General features: G+C 40.5%; 2 protein-coding genes across 3 annotated transcripts; one reads left to right on the top strand and one right to left on the bottom strand.

Annotated features, from left to right (window-relative positions):
- The first annotated feature begins 782 nt into the window (after positions 1-782).
- Positions 783-6444, top strand: coq10a (coenzyme Q10A). 2 transcript variants are annotated; one of them, XR_013771094.1, is made up of 6 exons: positions 783-932; positions 1821-1970; positions 2074-2266; positions 2557-2658; positions 3168-5732; positions 5856-6444. XR_013771094.1 is itself a non-coding variant. In XM_079226615.1 (5 exons), the coding sequence occupies exons 1-5, from the start codon at positions 793-795 to the stop codon at positions 3333-3335; spliced, it is 753 nt and encodes a 250-aa protein (XP_079082741.1). In that variant the 5' UTR covers positions 783-792; the 3' UTR covers positions 3336-6444. The 2 variants fall into 2 exon arrangements, 1 of the variants encoding a protein (XP_079082741.1); XM_079226615.1 differs by having other exon boundaries at positions 3168-6444.
- On the bottom strand, positions 6174-17182 carry cs (citrate synthase). Its single transcript, XM_079226614.1, has 11 exons — positions 17057-17182; positions 14989-15039; positions 14618-14725; positions 12533-12598; positions 11603-11734; positions 10730-10918; positions 10397-10596; positions 9514-9643; positions 8934-9035; positions 8311-8520; positions 6174-8220 (listed from the first exon to the last, which is right to left on the bottom strand). The coding sequence occupies exons 1-11, from the start codon at positions 17105-17107 to the stop codon at positions 8050-8052; spliced, it is 1410 nt and encodes a 469-aa protein (XP_079082740.1). The 5' UTR covers positions 17108-17182; the 3' UTR covers positions 6174-8049.
- Positions 17183-18881: the final 1699 nt, after the last annotated feature.

Raw genomic sequence — 18881 nt, 5'->3', positions numbered from 1 at the left:
TTTAACAATATCAGAGCTGTTCTCTCATTTAGAAGTTCCCATATCAAGTCAAATAAATAGTAAACTGACAATGCAAATAATTGGCATTGCTAGAAAATAGACTTAATGTAGGTTTAAGTCATTTTCACTGGAAGTTTTACATAAAAAAAAAATCAAATTAATGAGCTTATAAATTGCAAACATGAAAAGATCAAATACAAATACGTAGCTTAAAACCCTGAAGAAACATGAGCCTCCAACACAGTGGGGGCAGCATTTCACCCAGAGCCGTCTGGCCCGAACGCAGAAGAAAGGAACGGCTTGTCCCACCGGCGTTTTATTTAGACACAGAAGGTCGTTAGTAGCCGGGCGATATTTGACAATATTTAAAAAAAAAAACTAGCCCAAATAACTTTATTGTATTGCAAGTTTGTGAATCTAAACGTGGAGTGATGCGAGTATTGCTGTGAAATAACAGAGTAGTGCGGCGGCTCGTCGCGTTCCTCCAAGTCGGGGCTGGTTATGAAACCCTGTTAGCAACCGTTGGCTAACGTTACCGAGACGAACGTTGGTGACGAGCGGCAGGATTCGTCGTTAAAGTGACTACAACACGACTAGACGGTAAACCGCTAACTAGCTAACCTAGTTAGCGAGGACAGTCAGAACTAGCTTCTATATTACACGTCCGTCGGCACTAAAGCAGGGCGTTTGGACCGCGGGTCCTTGAATCCCACTGCCCAGAGAGAGAGAGAGCCCTTTACTTTCGCTTCGCAGACCCAGGATCGGTCTTCCTCGAACTGAGTGGCTGGTTTGATGGCAGCCACGGCCAGTGCCCGGCGGTTACCCATGGGCGTGCGGACGTTTAGTGACTTCCTCCAGATCGCCTCTGTGGGCTCCACTCGCTCGTGTCGCGCCGGGCTGCAAAGAGGAGGATGCCTGCGACAGAACATCAGGTAACGTTAAGTCTGTCCTGGAAACACCTCGAGTCCGACAACACGGAGTCAATGACACCGTCTCTTTTGCACCGAAGGTCATAATTGTCGTATTTATGTAATTTCTAAAGTATGACGAGGACTTATGATATACTGTTAGCTAATGTAACCAGCTATACTTGATAATTCATAACACGTATGTTGCATATTCAAGCAGAAGACACCTGTGATGTAAAAGGTTTATGTTGTCGAGTGTGAGAATGTCAATTACAAATTAGAATAAATCAATCGACCATTACAATTGTACGGTAATTTGAGTAATGTAAGACCGAGATAGTTCAGATAGGAGGTAGTTTCTCCACATTTCACAAAGCTGAGTGAGAGTCAGACATCACGTGAGGAGAGAGCAACAGCTTATTTGAAGTCTAAACAACAACAACAAACGTTATCTATGGCAGCAGCAATTAATAACAACGTATTTATCATGATTTTATCCCATCATCATAAATATGTTATTGCAAAACCACCTTCATAATATCGTGATATTATCTGAAGGCAATATCAGCTGCTATTGTGGACTACTAATAGCGATGCATTAGTAGTCCATAACACAGTTTGTAAGATTCTACAAGTTACCTACTGGAAAACACATTGCAAAGTGGTATTCTGAGCCTGAGTGGGTGTCAAATTACATAGCTTTTTGCTATTCACAGAAGAGGCCCAACTCAGAACACACCAGCACAGACACAACACAGAGACCTTCCACGACCTCCTGGTTCAGCACATTATGTGCTCTCATTGACTTTAGTACCTGGAAAATGGAACATAGTGGGCCTTTCATGTTGTCTGTGGCAGGTTGTACTCTTTCCAGAATGTGGCTTACAGAAAAATATATCTCTTACTTTTTAGACACCTGTCGTCATGTGGCATTTTGATGACAAGAACGCCCAAAGTGCTCTGCCTTCACGACTTGGACACAATGACAACGGCTCCTCAAAGCAGAAACTTCATCAGTCTCACCAACAAAAGGAAGGAGTACTCCGAGCGTAGAATGCTTGGGTAATTTTTCAGCATGTGCTACTTATAACTATCATTTAAGTGTTGTTTTTTGTGTGTTTTTTTTTTTTTTAATTCCTTAACCATGCAATGCTTTCTGCCATAGGTTCTCTATGCAGGAAATGTATGATGTGGTTGCCAATGTTGACGATTACAAGCACTTTGTGCCCTGGTGTAAGAAGTCCCAGACCGTCATGAAAAGAGCAGGCCACGCCAAAGCTCAACTTGAAGTCGGATTTCCTCCAGTGGTGGAGAGATACACGTCTATGATCACTAATGTCCGGCCTCATCTAGTCAAAGTAAGTGCCAGTACCTTCACTAAGTCTGTCAGCCATGCGAATGATTTTATATCTGATGTTTAACGTGATATCGATGGATGGAATATTGTATTGCGATGGTTGTGTTTGATGTTACTGCGATGTGAATGCGAATAAGTTTAAATGTCAGCACCTGACTGAAAGCAAAGCGGTTTAAGACACAACAGAATTGTTAGTTTAAGCGAATAATGTTTTTGATTCGAAACAAGCACTCATTATTTATACATCTCATTTCTAATCACATCATTTCTTTCTCTTTTGGGGGATTTTAGGCAGTGTGTACGGATGGAAAGCTATTCAATCACCTGGAGACGATATGGCGCTTTAGTCCTGGTATTCCTGGTTACCCTCGCACCTGCACGGTAGACTTTTCTGTAAGTAGCCTTCGGCTTGCTTCCTGTGGTGAAAACACTTTAGTGCCAAAAGTTAATGAGGAGTTCAATACCATTTTCAAGTCTGTACAGTAAATATGAAACCTGAGCCAGCAGATATTTGGCTAGCTTTGCATAAAGACTGTCGGCATCGCTAGCCTGCCTGACGTGTCCAAACGGCTCGTTCTGGTTTTTCGAGTGGTTACGTGTGGGGACATTTATTTTTATTTTTCTCTCGTGTCTTTCCTGGAATCTTCTATGTGGGGAGATACCCGGAAGTCCCTGCGCCTTTCTAAAAAATACTTCACCTCATAACCGTAGATACCTTTAGACATAGCCACGCTAGCCGTTTCCCCTTTTCCACTCTCTATGCTAAGCTATGCTAGTCTGCTAGTCGAAGCTTCAAATGAATGACAACAAAAAAGAAAACTATTCCTAAACTATCGTATAGTTGCCATATTTTATGACTTGTCTACTCTCTCTTCAAGTGATTGTTTTTGTATCTTCAACAGATATCATTTGAGTTCCGCTCTTTGCTGCACTCCCAGTTAGCCACCATGTTCTTCGACGAGGTTGTAAAGCAGAATGTTGCCGCGTTTGTGCGGCGAGCCGGTAAGCTCTACGGCCCAGAGACTCGCATCCCGCGAGAGCTGATGTTTCACGAGGTGCATCAGACGTGATCTCAGCAGCTGCATGTTCTCATCTGGCCTTAAACCATACCAACCTTTATTCCCTTTATCAACACAAACCTGCATGATGCCTCTTAGTCACCCATCACTTTACGACTCCAGCGCCACATAGACATACTGGCCTCTGAATATGTTAGACATCCAACTCTAGTAAGCATTGTGTTGGACTTCCTTCCTCAACACACTCTTGTTTATCTCCTGTGTGTTAAGTCTCTCCATTTTCTGTCTACCTCCACTCAAAGGATGCTTGTTTATCAGAAGGAATCCACCATTGCTCTCGCTTCCATGGCAGTTACAAGCTGTACTTATGTAAACCAAACTGTAAATCATTGCAACATCATGTTACCAATGGTAGAGTGGACTATTACTTTAAACGAAAAGCACAGTGACGCTGAACAAAACAGCCTTTTGCTCTCTACAGGGATCAAGTCTTATCGTGTGATCTCAAGGTTGTTATATGCCACAGTAACACGTTATCAAATCTCAGTGCGTCAGCTGCTCATACCAGAATCGTTGCCTCTACTTTTACCATTTACATTAATTTCAAAGTGAAGTTTCAATATATTATTTGACATAACGTGGTGCAAAAGGATCATTAATATCGTCCTATTTGATTTATTCATCAGTGGACATTTGCAAATTCTTACTGTTTTATTGGGGTTCAAATTAACGTGCCATGTTGGGGGCGTTGAGTGTTGTCACTGTATGCTGTGACAATATCTTTGATGTGCAACATTTTTCACAGGGAAAAAGGTAATTTCTTCATTAGTCAGCTGTGCCCTCCATTAACTTGAGGTTTGGGATGTTTTGCTTTAACCTGGATGTTCATATGCTGTGGGAATTGTGCTTTTGGACATTGATACTTGGCCTGCCAATTTGAACAATGTCTTATTTTGCAGCCCAGAACAAGTAACTATTAGGAGATTAATAGAGGCGGGGAATCTTAACCTTGCACCAACCAGAGCACCTGATCGACTGGAGAGTACTGTGGGGATTACAAATCTAGATTTTATATATTTTTTCCAGGTTATCACTAAATAATCTACTTTATATCACATAATTTATTTTAATAAGCTGAGTTATCAAATTAAATTGATAACTGCCTCGTTAACATCAATATTTAATACATCTTGTAAAAGTTTCCCTACTCTGCTTTTTGTATTTTACAGTTCACTGAAGGTCATCAGAAGGATGTTACATTTCTATCATGAACATTGTTGATATAATATATACTTGTGGGCTGCAGAATAAAACATTATCAATAATGTATCATTGTCTATGGGTTTCATGCTTATTTTTGTGTGAAGTTTCGCTTTTACTTATATACATTATGATGCATTTATATAACTAACAAAGAGGCAAAAACTGTTTTGTGTAGCATTATTTGTGCATGACTTAAATTCGGATTTATATCTAATTTGTAAGCATCCCGTGGCGTTGTTCCATGATAAAGGGCTCTTACGGTTCATTGATTGTATTTGTCGTTTTTAGTGTTGACTATGTTCAAGTTGCAAAATGTCAATACAAAAAGTCCGTATTTGACCTTCGTTATAATAGGCAGTACATTATGTCCACATGCTCCAAGTTTCATACCCTAATAAAATAGTATGTTTAAAGCTGTATTTTGTCCCCAACACTGACGTGCTTTATTTTCTCTGTTTAATTTGGAAATTAAGAATAGTTTATCATCAAAGCATGAAGAATGTTAATTCAATCAAACTTGGTCTGTGAATCACTATGACTTAAAAAAAAAAAAGGAAAATGTCCAACTTTTTAAAAGATTGTTAAATGCTATTTTGAGTGTTGTATCTTTATGGATCAAGACATGGTGCTCATTGTCAGCAATGTTGCATCTTGTAAGAATGCATTTCATCCCAAGTTTGTTGAAACATGTTTTATTTTCAGTATATTGCCCAAAGATTGAATTTCTTGCCACGTTTTTTTTCTAGTAGTTGCCGATACTGTGTAGATCCAAAAGAGATAAAGTATTATATGATCACCGCAGTTTTCCAGCCCCAAAGTAACGGCAATTGTGTGAATGACCATTAGTCTCACGGTGGCAGTCTAGTATGTATACAGGGATGCACATCACTGTTGTATACAATAGAATATATTATCATCTTTCATACACTTAAGCTCATACTTTTTTCTGTTGCAAGCTTAAGTGTATCCTTGTAAATACTGTATGTATTTCAGAGCTTTGTTATTTAAATAAAAAATGTGGAATTTGTTCCTGTGTGCATTTTGTTTTTATTTGCAGAGTCAAAGACATTCAAATGAAGCATTGCTGAACTTAAACGCCACAAACTCGATGTGTCCAGTGTCAAAGGGCGGACATAGCTCTCCAAAAGGCAGCTGACCGGCACAAGAAACCAGAGCAGGGGGATGGTATGTGGGACAGTTATTAATAACAGCACATAGAAGAGCTGGGTGTTCGGACATATCTTCTTTCTTAATCATGTCAATTGTATTTATGATCAAACTCAGGTCTAACCAAACATCTTGTTGCAGATGAAGATGCAGAAGTGAATAGATGGAAGATTGATGGCGCACCAGAAATGAGGATTGTCCCTGGGGATTCAAAAGATTGTTTTCAAAATGCAATTGTCTGATACTGCAAGTTTCAACAGGAGTGACTCAAAGTTTGGAGTAAATGCACCGTCTACCTTATATTTAGACATGTGCACGACCCTGACCTTACGCTTCAGTGGTTGTGTGCGCAAATAATTTAGAAATGCCACATAGTTGGAATGGTCTCCTTAAAGTGAGCGCAAAGCATTTATTTTACAGGGCCTTTTCTATACCTCTAAGAAAATGAGATCCAAAAAGTGTTGATAAAAACCTTTATTCATTTTTTTGTCATTAGGTTTTCCTTAAGTTTATCTTGCCCTTTTGACACATCCAGTCCCAATCCAAAGTGTTTCTCATGAATCCACCTGCAATGAATTCTTATGTACAACCATCATGTTCCTCTACGATCAAAATAACCACGACTCTTGAGCACCCCACAAGAAAAAAAAAAAAAAACTACAATAAAACAAATGCGCCTGATAAAAGCCAGAAGGAAGATGGAAGCAGAGCAGCGATTCAAACATCTGAGTGAATTACTGACTAACAAGAGTACTTTGAAAAAGAAAAAAAAAGTATGCACGAACTTAAACTACACAAACATGGAGTGTTGACAAACCCAGAACTTAAGAGCAAGCTTGAAAAATTCAAGTGAAACACCTGAAAAACCAACAGAGCAAGGCAAGAAATCGTGTATATACAAGATAGCTGCAGTTTTTCTTTTTGTTCGTTGTCAGAATGTCACAGCGCACCTGGACATTAGTGATGGACACTACTTTATTGTTGGTAAACTATGGTAATCATTGTGGTCATTACAAGCAAGTGATCGCACAAAGCTCATACATTCAAGCTATACATATATATACCTATGTACACAAAGTATAAATAAAACCACAAAATGAGCCCAAAGATTATAGTTTTATACATTTTCATCACCAAATAAACTCTGTAGAAAGGGACACAATCAACAAGGGGGGGGGGGGGGGGGGGGTGTCTATGAGACTAGAAATTAGGAAATCCAATCAAGCAAGTGCTCATTTTGGAGTATTTGATGTTTAAAGCGCTCTCCTGTGGGGATAAAGTCACAAACATACACTCAAATAAGACAGGACTTCAACAAATACAAAGCCCCCTATCGCACTTTTCTATTCAAGCTTGCTCTTAAGGATTTACTACAGGTTGTCAATTACAACACCCTTTGCTCAAATCTTTATTATTACTGTACATTCTTTACCATTCAGAAAACCTTTTGAGCAGAGACCCATTAAAAAACAGGAAAGCATGTTAACAAAGAAGAACGAATAGTTTCTATATAGACAAGACAGTTATTTTGATCATAGAGGCAATACAGGTCACGATTTAAGAAAAAAAAAAGTTGGAGAAAAAGGAGGGACCAACGATTTAAAAAGGGGCAGTATCTTTTAACTGATTTTCACAATTTTGAATATATCTCTTGAACAGCTTGGTAATTATATTGGTAAGGACCTTAAGTGTTAACTGGAGTGTTCATAAATGGGAGTGAAACACATGGATAGACTGGGAGGGATGACATCTAGGACCATTGCATAGAAAGAAACTAAGCGGGGAGCCTGAAATGGAGGAAAAGGGTCTTTTGCTTGGGGATATCCTCTAAAACAAAATCACTGCATTAGCCAAAAGCAGCCACGGTTGAGTGCCGTATTTAATTTGAGATTTTTAAAACAAATACAAAGGAAGCATTATTAACTTCCACAATTCCCTTTGAATGCCACTGCCTATTTATAGTTCAGACCCAGTGCCCAGTGACAAACACAGCACTGTAGAGGGGATGCTAGCAGACTTATAATAGTACATAATTTTAGCCTATTATGGAGGTACATTTATGTGTCTGAAGTTTTCACCTCTCATGTTCCAAATGTGGAGACCCTATGGGAAAACTGGTCTTTTAAACTAAACACACACTCAAACACTAAATGGTGTGACGGTTAAAAAAGGCCCTCCTTTTGTGAAATGACAATAAAAGTGTACTGTCTCTTTGAATCCCATTGAGTCCCTCGAGTTGGAAATGACAGGGGGGTCAACCACTTATGTCTGCCTTTTGATGTTTCCACCTTCTCCCACCCTTCACACTAACCCCCAGCTCTTTTCAGGCAGTTCTTCAGCCTGACTTGGCTCCCACCAGTGTCATCAGTCCATTTGTACTCATGGACTTGGGGCGCTCCAAGGGGAAGCCCAGGGCTCTACTCCACACCAGCTGAGCCAGCACGCCGAGGGCCCGGGACACACCGAACAGCACAGTGTAGTAATTCATCTCCGTCATCCCATAATACTGCAGACAGAGGAAAGAGAGTCAGGCCTGTCAGGATCTGTAACTGCCACCCAAGGGTTGACAAATGCACGATCACCACACATCTCTTACCTGCAGCAGCACTCCACTGTGGGCGTCCACATTGGGCCAGGGGTTCTTGGCCTTGCCTTGCTCCAGAAGCACATTGGGCACAATCTTGTAAAGCTGGGCAACCATCTTGAACAAGGGGTCGTTGGGCAAGTGCTTCAGGGCAAACTCACGCTGACAGGTGTAACGTGGGTCAGTCTTCCTCAGGACAGCATGGCCATAGCCTGGCACAACCTACGAAGAGAGACAACATGTTCCTTGAACTTCTGAACTGTTCCAACTCCTTCTGCTCGTAATCTTTGCACAGCCTTTTAGAACAGTTATTAGGGTGTTAACGGTTGGTTGGTAATCTTATTTAAAACATCCGGTATCTGTCGCAGAACTGTATTAAGCCCGTCTAAAGGGAAGAACAGATAGACATCTTTCACATTTGTATTGAGTTTTAAAACTCAGCCTATCAAAAAAATCAAATAATCTAATCATCTTTAAAAAAACAATGTTAGTATGGCAGATATGAGCACTGAAGAAAAAAAGAGCAAAAATATAACTTTTCCCTGATCACACTTTCTTTTGCCACAGATACAAATTGCCGATCTTGATGATGGTTAACACACTTCTAGAATTGGTAGAGGAACTGGTGTCTTTACCCTTCCAGACTTCAGAGTGTTCCAGATGTAATCCCTCATCTTCTCATCAGACACCTCTCCGCCCAACTCCTTCTGCAGGGCAGTCAGCCACACCAGTACCTCCTGTGGGATGCCGAATATAATACATTAAACACAATTAACATTAATTCTTAATACCAGAACGTATTATGAAGAATTTAGAGGTAAATGCATATCATCAAATATTGGAGATTTCTAAGTGGCTATTCTTCAATAAAATAAGTCTGCTAATACTGTAGGGTGGAAGCAAAAGGGAGCAGCAAAAATATTAATATATATATAATATAATTTTCAAGTGTGGACACGCATATGACCATTTTCAACTTATCATTGAAAAGATGAGTGTAACTACGCCCTTTGCCATAGTAAGAAAAGCACAGGTGTTACCAATAACATTCCAGATATGCTCAAGTGTCCCAGTAAGACATGGACACCAAAGCAGCAAAATGTCCCCTGTGAAAGAAATGCCTATTGGGAGACTAGTTGAGGGATGTTTATAAAATCCGCCTTTGACAAAATTGCATTTTCTGTATGTGAAAATATTGATTTGCGTGGTACAAACCTGATTAGCCAGGCCATGCAGAGGACCAGCCAGACCATTCATGGCAGCACTGAAGGACAGGTAGGGGTCAGACAGCGCACTACCCACCAAGTGGCTGGTGTGAGCACTGACATTGCCTCCTTCATGGTCACTGTAACGTTACAAAATAAATATAGACATTCAAATAAATAAAAAAATTGCCCCAGCAATCCTCAAAAGTGACATTTTGTCTGAGATTAAACTGGCATTCACTACATTTTAACATTAAGTGGCAGACGTCACTGATTGTAATAGAAAGAGTGTCTATTTACCTATCCCTTATGTCTAAACAGTATATTGGTGCACCCCTCCATGTGCAGTGTGATTGTGAAATAAATTCACCTTTGATAGCACATTCTGCTTGGTACATAGGTTTGATGCTTAACAAAACTGCAGGTTGTGTAAAATCATATCACAGTATTTATTACTGTACCTCTTTGAACTTGTGTGGGTAGCAGCCAGTTCAGGAAAGCAGTAGATAAGAGTAGAAGTTGCACCACACAAACTTTGGCTGACATGCCCATGCATGGCTAAGCAAGACCTTCATGTAAGGTGCCTTGAGTTATTGATGTTAACTGAACAATGTTTAATGGTCCAAATGTTTATGTTTTTACAGATTAGCTCTAGATATGACAGGCTTTAACGACACAAGGGTTACTTGAGTTAAATAACACTCATTATTTTAGTATCAAATGTGATTTAAGTTTAAAATTAGACAGTTATTTCAGTTGCTTGCTTTACAAAAAGCATTATCCAACCCAACCTGCTGTATTGTTCCCTGCTCCTTCACCATCTCCAACAAAAACAAAATGACCTACAAAATCAAAGCTAGTTTACAATCTGATAGGTAAGCTTGAAGTTGCACCTGTGGATGGTGAGGTAGAGCCTCATTAGCTCAGTGAACTCAGCATCGCTGTAGCCCAGCATGTTGCTAAAATTGTGGGACCAGTCCAGGTTTGAGTCGATGGCTCCGATGCTGCTGCCTTCACGGTACAGGTTGCGGTAGATCTTGGCAGCAATGCAGGGCAGCTTAGCAATCAAGTCCATGGAGTCTTCATAGGCAAACTAAGAGAACAAACACAAAAGGGATGTACTAAATTAAATGGCAATGCATTTATGAGTCAAGATATCTCACTTTGGCCACACGTGTTTGATGAGAATTTAGAGATTTTCTGTATGAGTGTCGACATAAACTCACCTCCCAGTACTTGGACTTGTGGACTCCCTCAGAGTATGCCCGTGCAAAGCTGCTCTCGCTGTTCAGAGCTGTGATGGCAGCACTGAACTGAGACATGGGGTGCAGGTTTGTGGGGAAATTATCCAACATGGTGACAACGTGAGAGGGAAGTGCTGCTCTCTTCGCCCACTCTTTGGACACCCAGTTCACCTGGAGGAACAGGAGCACACGATCTAAGAGCGGGACCTATATTCATTCTCTGTTCTTTCAACATCTCATGATAAGATAACAATGTCTGCTACATGCATGTACATATATTACATTGTAACAGAAACCACAGAGCAGGGAAAGGTAGAAGGACAATATTTTGTCAGGAGAAAAATATAGATCTAACTTATTCTGCAGATGCATAAAGAAACAGAATATCAAAGAACAAAGGGTGAAGAGGAAAAAGAGTGAAAGGTTGTCAACAGCTTAAAGGTGAAGGCTTATCAGTCAGGTGACCCTTATATGACTGTTCAAGGAGATAGCTGGAAGCAATAAAATGTCCATTTAAAAAAGTAATGAACGTGTCTTGTTCCCTAGTTTTAAAACTATCTTCAGTTTATATAAGATGATTTTCTGGAGTCATACATAACTGACGAGGTCATAACAAGAACATCTTGTGATCCACCTTCCCATGTTTATAACAAGGCAAGAGTAATTATGTTGCCACTCACATTATATGAAGTTCCTCTTTGAAGCACATGTCACCTGTAACTCTGTGTGTCTCTGTGTGTGCCTTCGATACCAGCACTGACAGATGGATGGAGCGAATGCACAGCTGCACAGCCCTCCCTTGTTACAACTAGGGCACAATTATCTTTGAAGCTCCAGCGCTCCTCTGCCACTCACCTGCTCCTCAGTGGGCACCTGTCCTGTGACCAGCAGCCAGAAGAGGCCTTCGGGCAGCGGCTCTTCGCCTCCTGGAGCTTTAGGCAGCATCTTCTGACACTCTGGAATGCTGTAGCCCCGGAAACGGATGCCCTGTGTATCAATGGAGAGAGAGAAAAATATACAAAGTATCTTGAAATACACCATCAAGTGAGTGATGACAAGCTGTCAACATGAGCTCTGACTCTACCAATGAATATGTAATTCCATGTGGTGGCCGGTTAAAGGCGGGGCTGGTAACCTTCCTCAATTTAGTTTTTTACACCCCGACAGCAAACAATGAATCCAATGTGCTTACAAAAAAAGAAACAAAATCCTGTATCTGCGGCTGGTGCAGGAATGTAATAAGCCTATCCAAGCATTTGATTCGCCTGAATGTAAGGATTAGACGTGCTACCTGCTTGTCTACCCATCTGTGTGTTATTTGGCCCGTGCACTCATTGCTCGTCACCAGAGACTTTCACAAGCTGTTAGCTTGACAGCTGACAGCAGTGTGTCGTTTACATGTATTATGATACGTTAATTAATGATTAATGATGAATACATTTTGGGGGAGTGACTTTGGAAAGAGGCCTTAAGGGACAGGCAATCAATCTTGTCGACTTTCCTTCTAGATTTAGTGACTTCTGGAGCTATTGCTGCTTGCTTATTTCATTGGAAAAGAGTTGGAAACACTGGGTTGGATATTCAGTGAGATAATTTTGTTAACCAGCATAGTTTTTCAAGATGACCAACCATGTCTCGAACAAGATATATGACAACAGTGCTGCTTTGCTAATGAAAGCTCTCAACTTCATCAAGATAAGTGTCTATGGGGCCGGCTAATCTCCAAAGAGCATTCAAATTATAAAACCACCTGAATGCTTTGAGACACTTTTGAGGGAAACTGACCTCATCAGGATCCAACACAGAGGTCTCGTACACCAGACCCTTCATCCCCCGCATACCTCCATAGATCTGTGGGTGAAAACACAAGCATATCGTGACCTTACATATTGAAAACAGTCTTGTTCCATGCAGTTGTGTGTTTGCAATAACAACAGTTATGCAACATTAGACCTTTAAAGCCCAACAGCAAATGTTGGCAATGGCTGCCAAATCTTTATTTTATTGATTCATTATCAAGCATGAAAACGGGTCAGGGGTGAAAAAGGTGAGAAGGATATTACCCCTCTAGGGGGGTCCGGGGGCATTCTCCCCCGTAAGAAAAATTTAAATATTCCATATTTTAAAGCATCAATCTGATGCATTTTAAGATGCTTTTTTTTGCCAACCTGGGGTGAGCTGGAGAAACTTAACTTCAGCCATGAGTCAGAAATTATTATGGCCTCCTTACTAAGTATTATGCAAGCCATTTCATGCCAGCCTGTCACTGGGTCAAACATTTACAGTCAGACCTGCAAACTCATAAGGGGTGAAAAAGGTGACACCGGCAGGGCGGGGGCGGGGCGGGGTGGGGGGGACTCATTGTCCTCTCCTTATATGTAGTCAGGTGTCGGTAGGTAGAACCGCCAGTACCGCTGACTTGCCGCTCTCCTGTCTGACGTCACACGCTGCCACGGACTCTCCCTGCCAGTAATCTCACTCGCTGTCTCCCAACAACGTTAGCTAACTTGTTAGCAAGCTGACTAGTTTGCCATTAAAAAACTGGTGGGAGGGAAATGAAGCCGCTGTAGACATCTTAACGCTGATTGGCCAAGACTCGACACGTCAAAGGTCTTCTATTGCTAAGATGATCACGACCTCAGTTGTTTTCTGTGTCCCACTCCAATCTCAGAAACGGCGGACAGTTGACGCCCCACCCCTCTCTCCCAAAAACAAAAACTCTTCGGATCAACACCATTCATGTAGGTTAAATATTTTGGTTTCAAAACGGCGAATTTCGCCGAAAGGTGAGGGATTTTCATGTCTGATTATATAATACCCCCCCGACTAGGCAATTAATCCAATGACAAATTCATCGATCATTATAATTTTCTTTTTTACATTTGAGGTTATAACAATTAATTTACCCCAAATTAATATCTTGGTGTAATTAATATTTTATTCTATCATCTTCTCCTAAAAACAAACAAATCTAAATGTCAGATGCCAGACTGGACCTCAAATTCAAAAGGATTGCTGTGAAGCATTGATTCATATAATCACTGTATGTTATAACAACCCTTTCTCTGAACTGGAGAATCAGTATATTTACTGAAGTACTTCACTTCAAACTTTAAACGATTTGGACATGGATTTATTTAATCACGAGAATAACATACAGTTAAGATAATCACTGGCTAATGTACTTTTCAATCAATGTGGGGCAAGAGAAATAATCAAAAAGATTTACACACTAATGACACACTTTGTTACGCAAGTTTAAATTGATGCCTTTACTATCAGTTTGTGCATAGCAGTTGTGAGTTGTGTGGTTGTGAGAATCCATGTCCAATTTGGAGAGCTTGCAGGGCACCACATTGTTGGGTCTCCATCTTAAATACTTCCTCACTAATGATGATTGTGGATTGCTGCAGCTTGTTTTATGGAGGAATGCATGCCATGACCGGGCGCAGTCATTCTTGCAACATACAGACACGCGCTATACAAATGATCTTATTTTGGTAATGGATGACCTTGGTGTGTGTGCACAAGGATACATATATGAGAGTTGGCAGTGTACAGTATAACTTTGAGTGACTCAGCTAAAATGTCTCTGTCGACACAAAGCAGTATAGCTTCATATTGTGGACTCTGGGGAGATGACCGAACAGTGATACCTGACCGGATACCTGAGTAAATAAGGCTGTACCGGCCTAGACAGATTAGGTGACGCCAATATGACCTTGTCTAATCCACATCACTGTAGATGGCCTAGATGCTTGCTCCTTCCTTCACTGACACAGTGGATCAGAAGCATCTTGGCTTTGTTGTTCTAATTTTATTCTGATCCCTTGACACATTTAACCATCCAACACCTCAAGAGTCACTCACCATGTCAACATTAATCTGTCCTATGTTGGTTTTGCCATGCTGTTGTTTAAAGTTCTTGATCCTGGTCTGTTCTTTAGGGATGAGGTCTGCCAGGGTATCTTTCAGATTCTGTAGAAAGAAAATGTTCAATCAGTCAAGCCCTGGTGATCGTGCATCAACGTAAAACACATTCCTCCAATGTGAACTGGGGTTAATTAAACAGACTTTATGTAAACATTTTAGTAAAAAAAAATCTGTCGATACACAAAGGTCAGCGTGTTCCGTTAATACTACAGAAAACAAACAAGTGTCTTTTCCAAATGCCACAGCATAATAACCAATTTATAATTTGAATCAAACAGACTACTCCGGAGTGAACGTAGTATACTTACTGTTGTTGATGCGCTGGCATTTCTGGCAGCCACAAGGAAGGAGGTGGCATTCTGTGGAGCAGACAACAACATAAAAGGACTATTAGGAGTATTACTAGCACAACCACAAATCCTAATGAAAAAAGTAAAGACCACAGCAGCATCTTCAGGCTTATTATGGTCCTTACATGTAAACCTAGACAACCAGCTCACATCATGAGACACCATCATTCTGACCTGTTTACATCAAACTGACTGTGACCACTTACATGCTTGGCGTTAACTCTACCAATTAAACATGGTAGGGTCTACTCTAAATTATAAATCCTTTATTCCTCCCTTACATTGACATGCACTTCCTCTCTAAAAATACATCAAGTGTTTTAACGATCTCCATTTTCATCCCTTTGGAACGGAGTTGGCTGTTCCTATGTTAAATGATGGTTAAGCCTTGGACTGTTGCTGGAACAAGACTCTGGGATGTATGAGAAATAAAAAACAAAAAACTACTGTCTCTGTTTATGAAAGAGTTTGGCGACTAGTAATCTCATTGAAAGCTCAGTTGTGAGAAGTTGAGCTTGCTGCTGCTCACTATTGAAACGAGACTCCTCTGCCAGTTTATCAAAATCATCAATGGGAAAAAAGGGAGGAGTCTGAGCCTGGGGGACATGGGACAGCTGGCTCTACTCACAATGGGATCCCCTACCTTGTCACCACAACTGGTAAAGGACCAACAAGCCTCAACGAAAAAACAAAAGGGATCTTGCGTCAGCACACACATTATACAGCCGAGTGAGAGATTACGTAACAGCTCAGGGCCTTAAATATAGAGCAGCAGTTTTACTCAGTCATTCCCAACGTCCTGTTTGGGAGACAGGTTAGAGCAACTACACCGCTCAGAAGGGTACGGGAGTCAACCCAGAGGCTGTGACTATAAGAAACACATGAAAGTTCTCATAAGTAAACGAAACTAAACATACAACCTGGCTGAAGATACTTTGTTGATACACAAAAACACATCTTCTGAAAAACTGGTTTCACCTGAGGCCAGAAACCATATTGACACCACCACACGAGTACTGTCCCTGCACTCAGAGCATGCATCACATGATTTTCAACGAACAAAACATGTCATGGCCAAGAAGAATGTGCTCACTACTAATATCTACATAGTCTTAATTACAAGACTGATAACTGGGAGACGATACCCCCAGTTCAAGGAAGGACATTTCGTCACTGATTGCTTGAGGGGGTTGCAGGGTCATTCAGTGTCAGCAATGTAGGCTGAGAGGTCAGTGGAGTACAACACTAGGTGTCAGTCAGCACCTTTATCAGTGATTGGAAGTTTCAACATACGAAGCCTTGTGGTAACATTATGATTATACCAAGTTAATTATTAAAGCAATATATTAATCACACGCTAAAATCCGCCATCTGAGGCAACACATGTAAAACTGATCTTGGATGTCTCAATCCAGACTAAAACACTGTTTCCACAGGGTTGTGCCACTTCTACATTTTTGGAGAACACGCAGAATATTTGGGAGAACCTCATCAGACGATGTGACGCTAGAGAACTTAGAGTTCTCAACCTGAAGGTCGACGGGGGTTGAGAGTTGAGACCGGAGTTAATCAGTGTCTGTAGCCGACCATAAATAATACTTATTTACTGATAACAATGACACGGAATATGCGAAGTGGTTCCGACTTAAAACAGTCTAACGTAAGTCACTTAACGTCTGGTGAAAGAAACATGCCCAAACAGGCGGTGACGATAACAGGCCAGCACAGGGAGCATGTTAGCTAACAAGAGTTCACCAACAGTACAACGCAAACGTAATCATTACAGCATCCCCGTATAAAAACACCGATACATCGAGGATACTTATAAAAGCCGTCACACTGTTTTTCGTATAATTATTAGCCGAGCTCTTAGTAAACAGGGTTCACGGTGTGACTGACAGGGCTAAGCTAGCTCACGCTCACTAGCTTGCCTTGCTAGCCCGCTAAACTAACGTTAGCTTCTGTAGATAGCATGAACAACTTTGACTTATAAAGTGGCATCAATGCCGTTTCCAAGTCCTCTTACCTTTGTATTGAGAAGTTTAGGCGCTAACCTACTGACAGTCAGAAACGACATTGTGTCTGTGTGACTCTGTTATTTCAATTGTTCTTTAAAGCTAGGGAAGCCGCTGCCAGTGCACCACGGAGCTTGTTGAAGGTGCCCCTCCAGAAAGCAGAAGGTTGAAGGGGGATTCAGGCCCGCACCTAGAGCGATGTTGATTGGACGATGGGCTGGGTCAGGCGCAATAGCGTAAAGGGATTTGATTGGCTAGTAGACCTTTAGGTGTGCGTTGATTGGATAACGGCTCTTTCTCTGACAGTGACGATAGGTGCAGATCAGGGTCTGTTCAAGACCGAGGTTTTAAAAACTCTCTCCACTTTTCTATCCAGTTGAAGAAGAAAATATCGCGATACTGAATACAGTTGACGAAGCGGTTGCAACGACCCTTCACCTAGATATTGTGGCAAGGATTCTCCTCTACACTCATTTTAATTGATCAAGTTTGACTAGTACCAGTGCTACATATGTACCGGTGCAGTTAAAGGGCGTCGGGGATGTGGCTCCAATACATTGGACTCTGATCTTTACTGAATTTAATTATACTTTATCCCTGAAGAGGAAAACAATGTATGTTATAATGTTATATATGCCTAAATTATCGTAGGCCACATCTATGCATTAATTATAAATGTATAGTGATCTTTTTTGCATTCTCACCTAAAACTATTTTATATGGATGTGTCTGAAGAAATAAAGTTGAATACTATCAGTGATCATGATCTATGTTGAAAGCAGTAATAGCTGATAATATTAGCTGTGAATGCCACACAGCAGTACTTTTGCAGAGATGAAAGTCAGTAATTACCAAGTGTTAGCACATGATCGGATTGTTTTCATAATTATTATCTATCCAAATGGCTATGTTAGGCAGTCATGGTGTTTAGTGAAGGAACAAAACTAGAGTTTTGCTGTAAAAGAAGATGTTCAAACTTTATTGTCAATGATTGTTGGAAATAGGAGTGGCCGGTTGTTTAGATTCAAGGGCATTATTTTTCAAACCCACTGCATGCAGTTTACCGGTATGGTTTGGTTGATAGTTTAATGGTCAAAACCATGGTCAACTTATTTTATGGACTGTAAGGTAATGGCTCAACAAATTGTTCAAAGATATAATTTAATTCTGCAATACACAAGAAATGTTTAAAATGATAAGATGTACCAAAACAGAAACATACTGTACTTCCCAACACAGTAAAAAGATAGTCCTACATAGATGTTCTTGCACCAGAGCTTGTGGTGTAAATAATCACAGTTGCATCCTCATTATTTATCACAAAATGCAAGTGATGCAAAAAGAACTAGTGGATAAAGTCCACAAAATGTATTTGGCACATTAAGAATGATCCATATCAGTCATTTAACTTTATTTAAAGACCTAATACAAATAACTCAGATTGTACAATGTTACTTTAGAGATTGTGGAGAGTCTGACCAGGAAAGTGACCAGCAGGGCCAGGTTGCATGTCATATTAGAGTTTAGGATTAAAACATCTTGTATGCATTGTACATTTACATTTTTTCGAGGAATGGGTCTGTATAAATCTGAATATTATTTTGTAGTCCAATTGTGTCAATGTGTTCCCTTCTGTTGGCATATTTTATACTTTTAACCCTGATGGATGAAATGTAAATCTGCAAAACACAGACAATGCTATATAAACTAATCCACATCATGCAGCCATTATGACATGCATGTTTTTAAATCTTTGTAGACCTTTGGCAGAATCAGTAGCCTTCAAATTCACACCATATCAAGTGAATTTTGTAAACAAACTGCCTCAAACTTACA

This window comes from Taurulus bubalis (assembly GCF_910589615.1).
Source record: "Taurulus bubalis genome assembly, chromosome: 11".
NCBI classification, from domain to species: domain Eukaryota; kingdom Metazoa; phylum Chordata; class Actinopteri; order Perciformes; family Cottidae; genus Taurulus; species Taurulus bubalis.
The sequence above is the reverse complement of the archived record's forward strand: the minus strand, read 5'-3'. Positions and strand labels throughout refer to the sequence as shown.

Excerpts from the sequence above, each read along its gene's own strand:
- coq10a (XM_079226615.1), top strand. The coding sequence starts at position 793 with ATGGCAGCCACGGCCAGTGCCCGGCGGTTACCCATGGGCGTGCGGACG. Across the intron at positions 1,971-2,073 it reads TCCGAGCGTAGAATGCTTGG|GTTCTCTATGCAGGAAATGT; the intron begins GTAATTTTTCAG and ends TTTCTGCCATAG. Across the intron at positions 2,267-2,556 it reads TCCGGCCTCATCTAGTCAAA|GCAGTGTGTACGGATGGAAA; the intron begins GTAAGTGCCAGT and ends GGGGGATTTTAG.
- cs (XM_079226614.1), bottom strand. The coding sequence starts at position 17,107 with ATGTCGTTTCTGACTGTCAGTAGGTTAGCGCCTAAACTTCTCAATACA. Across the intron at positions 10,919-11,602 it reads AGGTGCCCACTGAGGAGCAG|GTGAACTGGGTGTCCAAAGA; the intron begins GTGAGTGGCAGA and ends CTGTTCCTCCAG. Across the intron at positions 9,036-9,513 it reads TGCATGGCCTGGCTAATCAG|GAGGTACTGGTGTGGCTGAC; the intron begins GTTTGTACCACG and ends GGCATCCCACAG.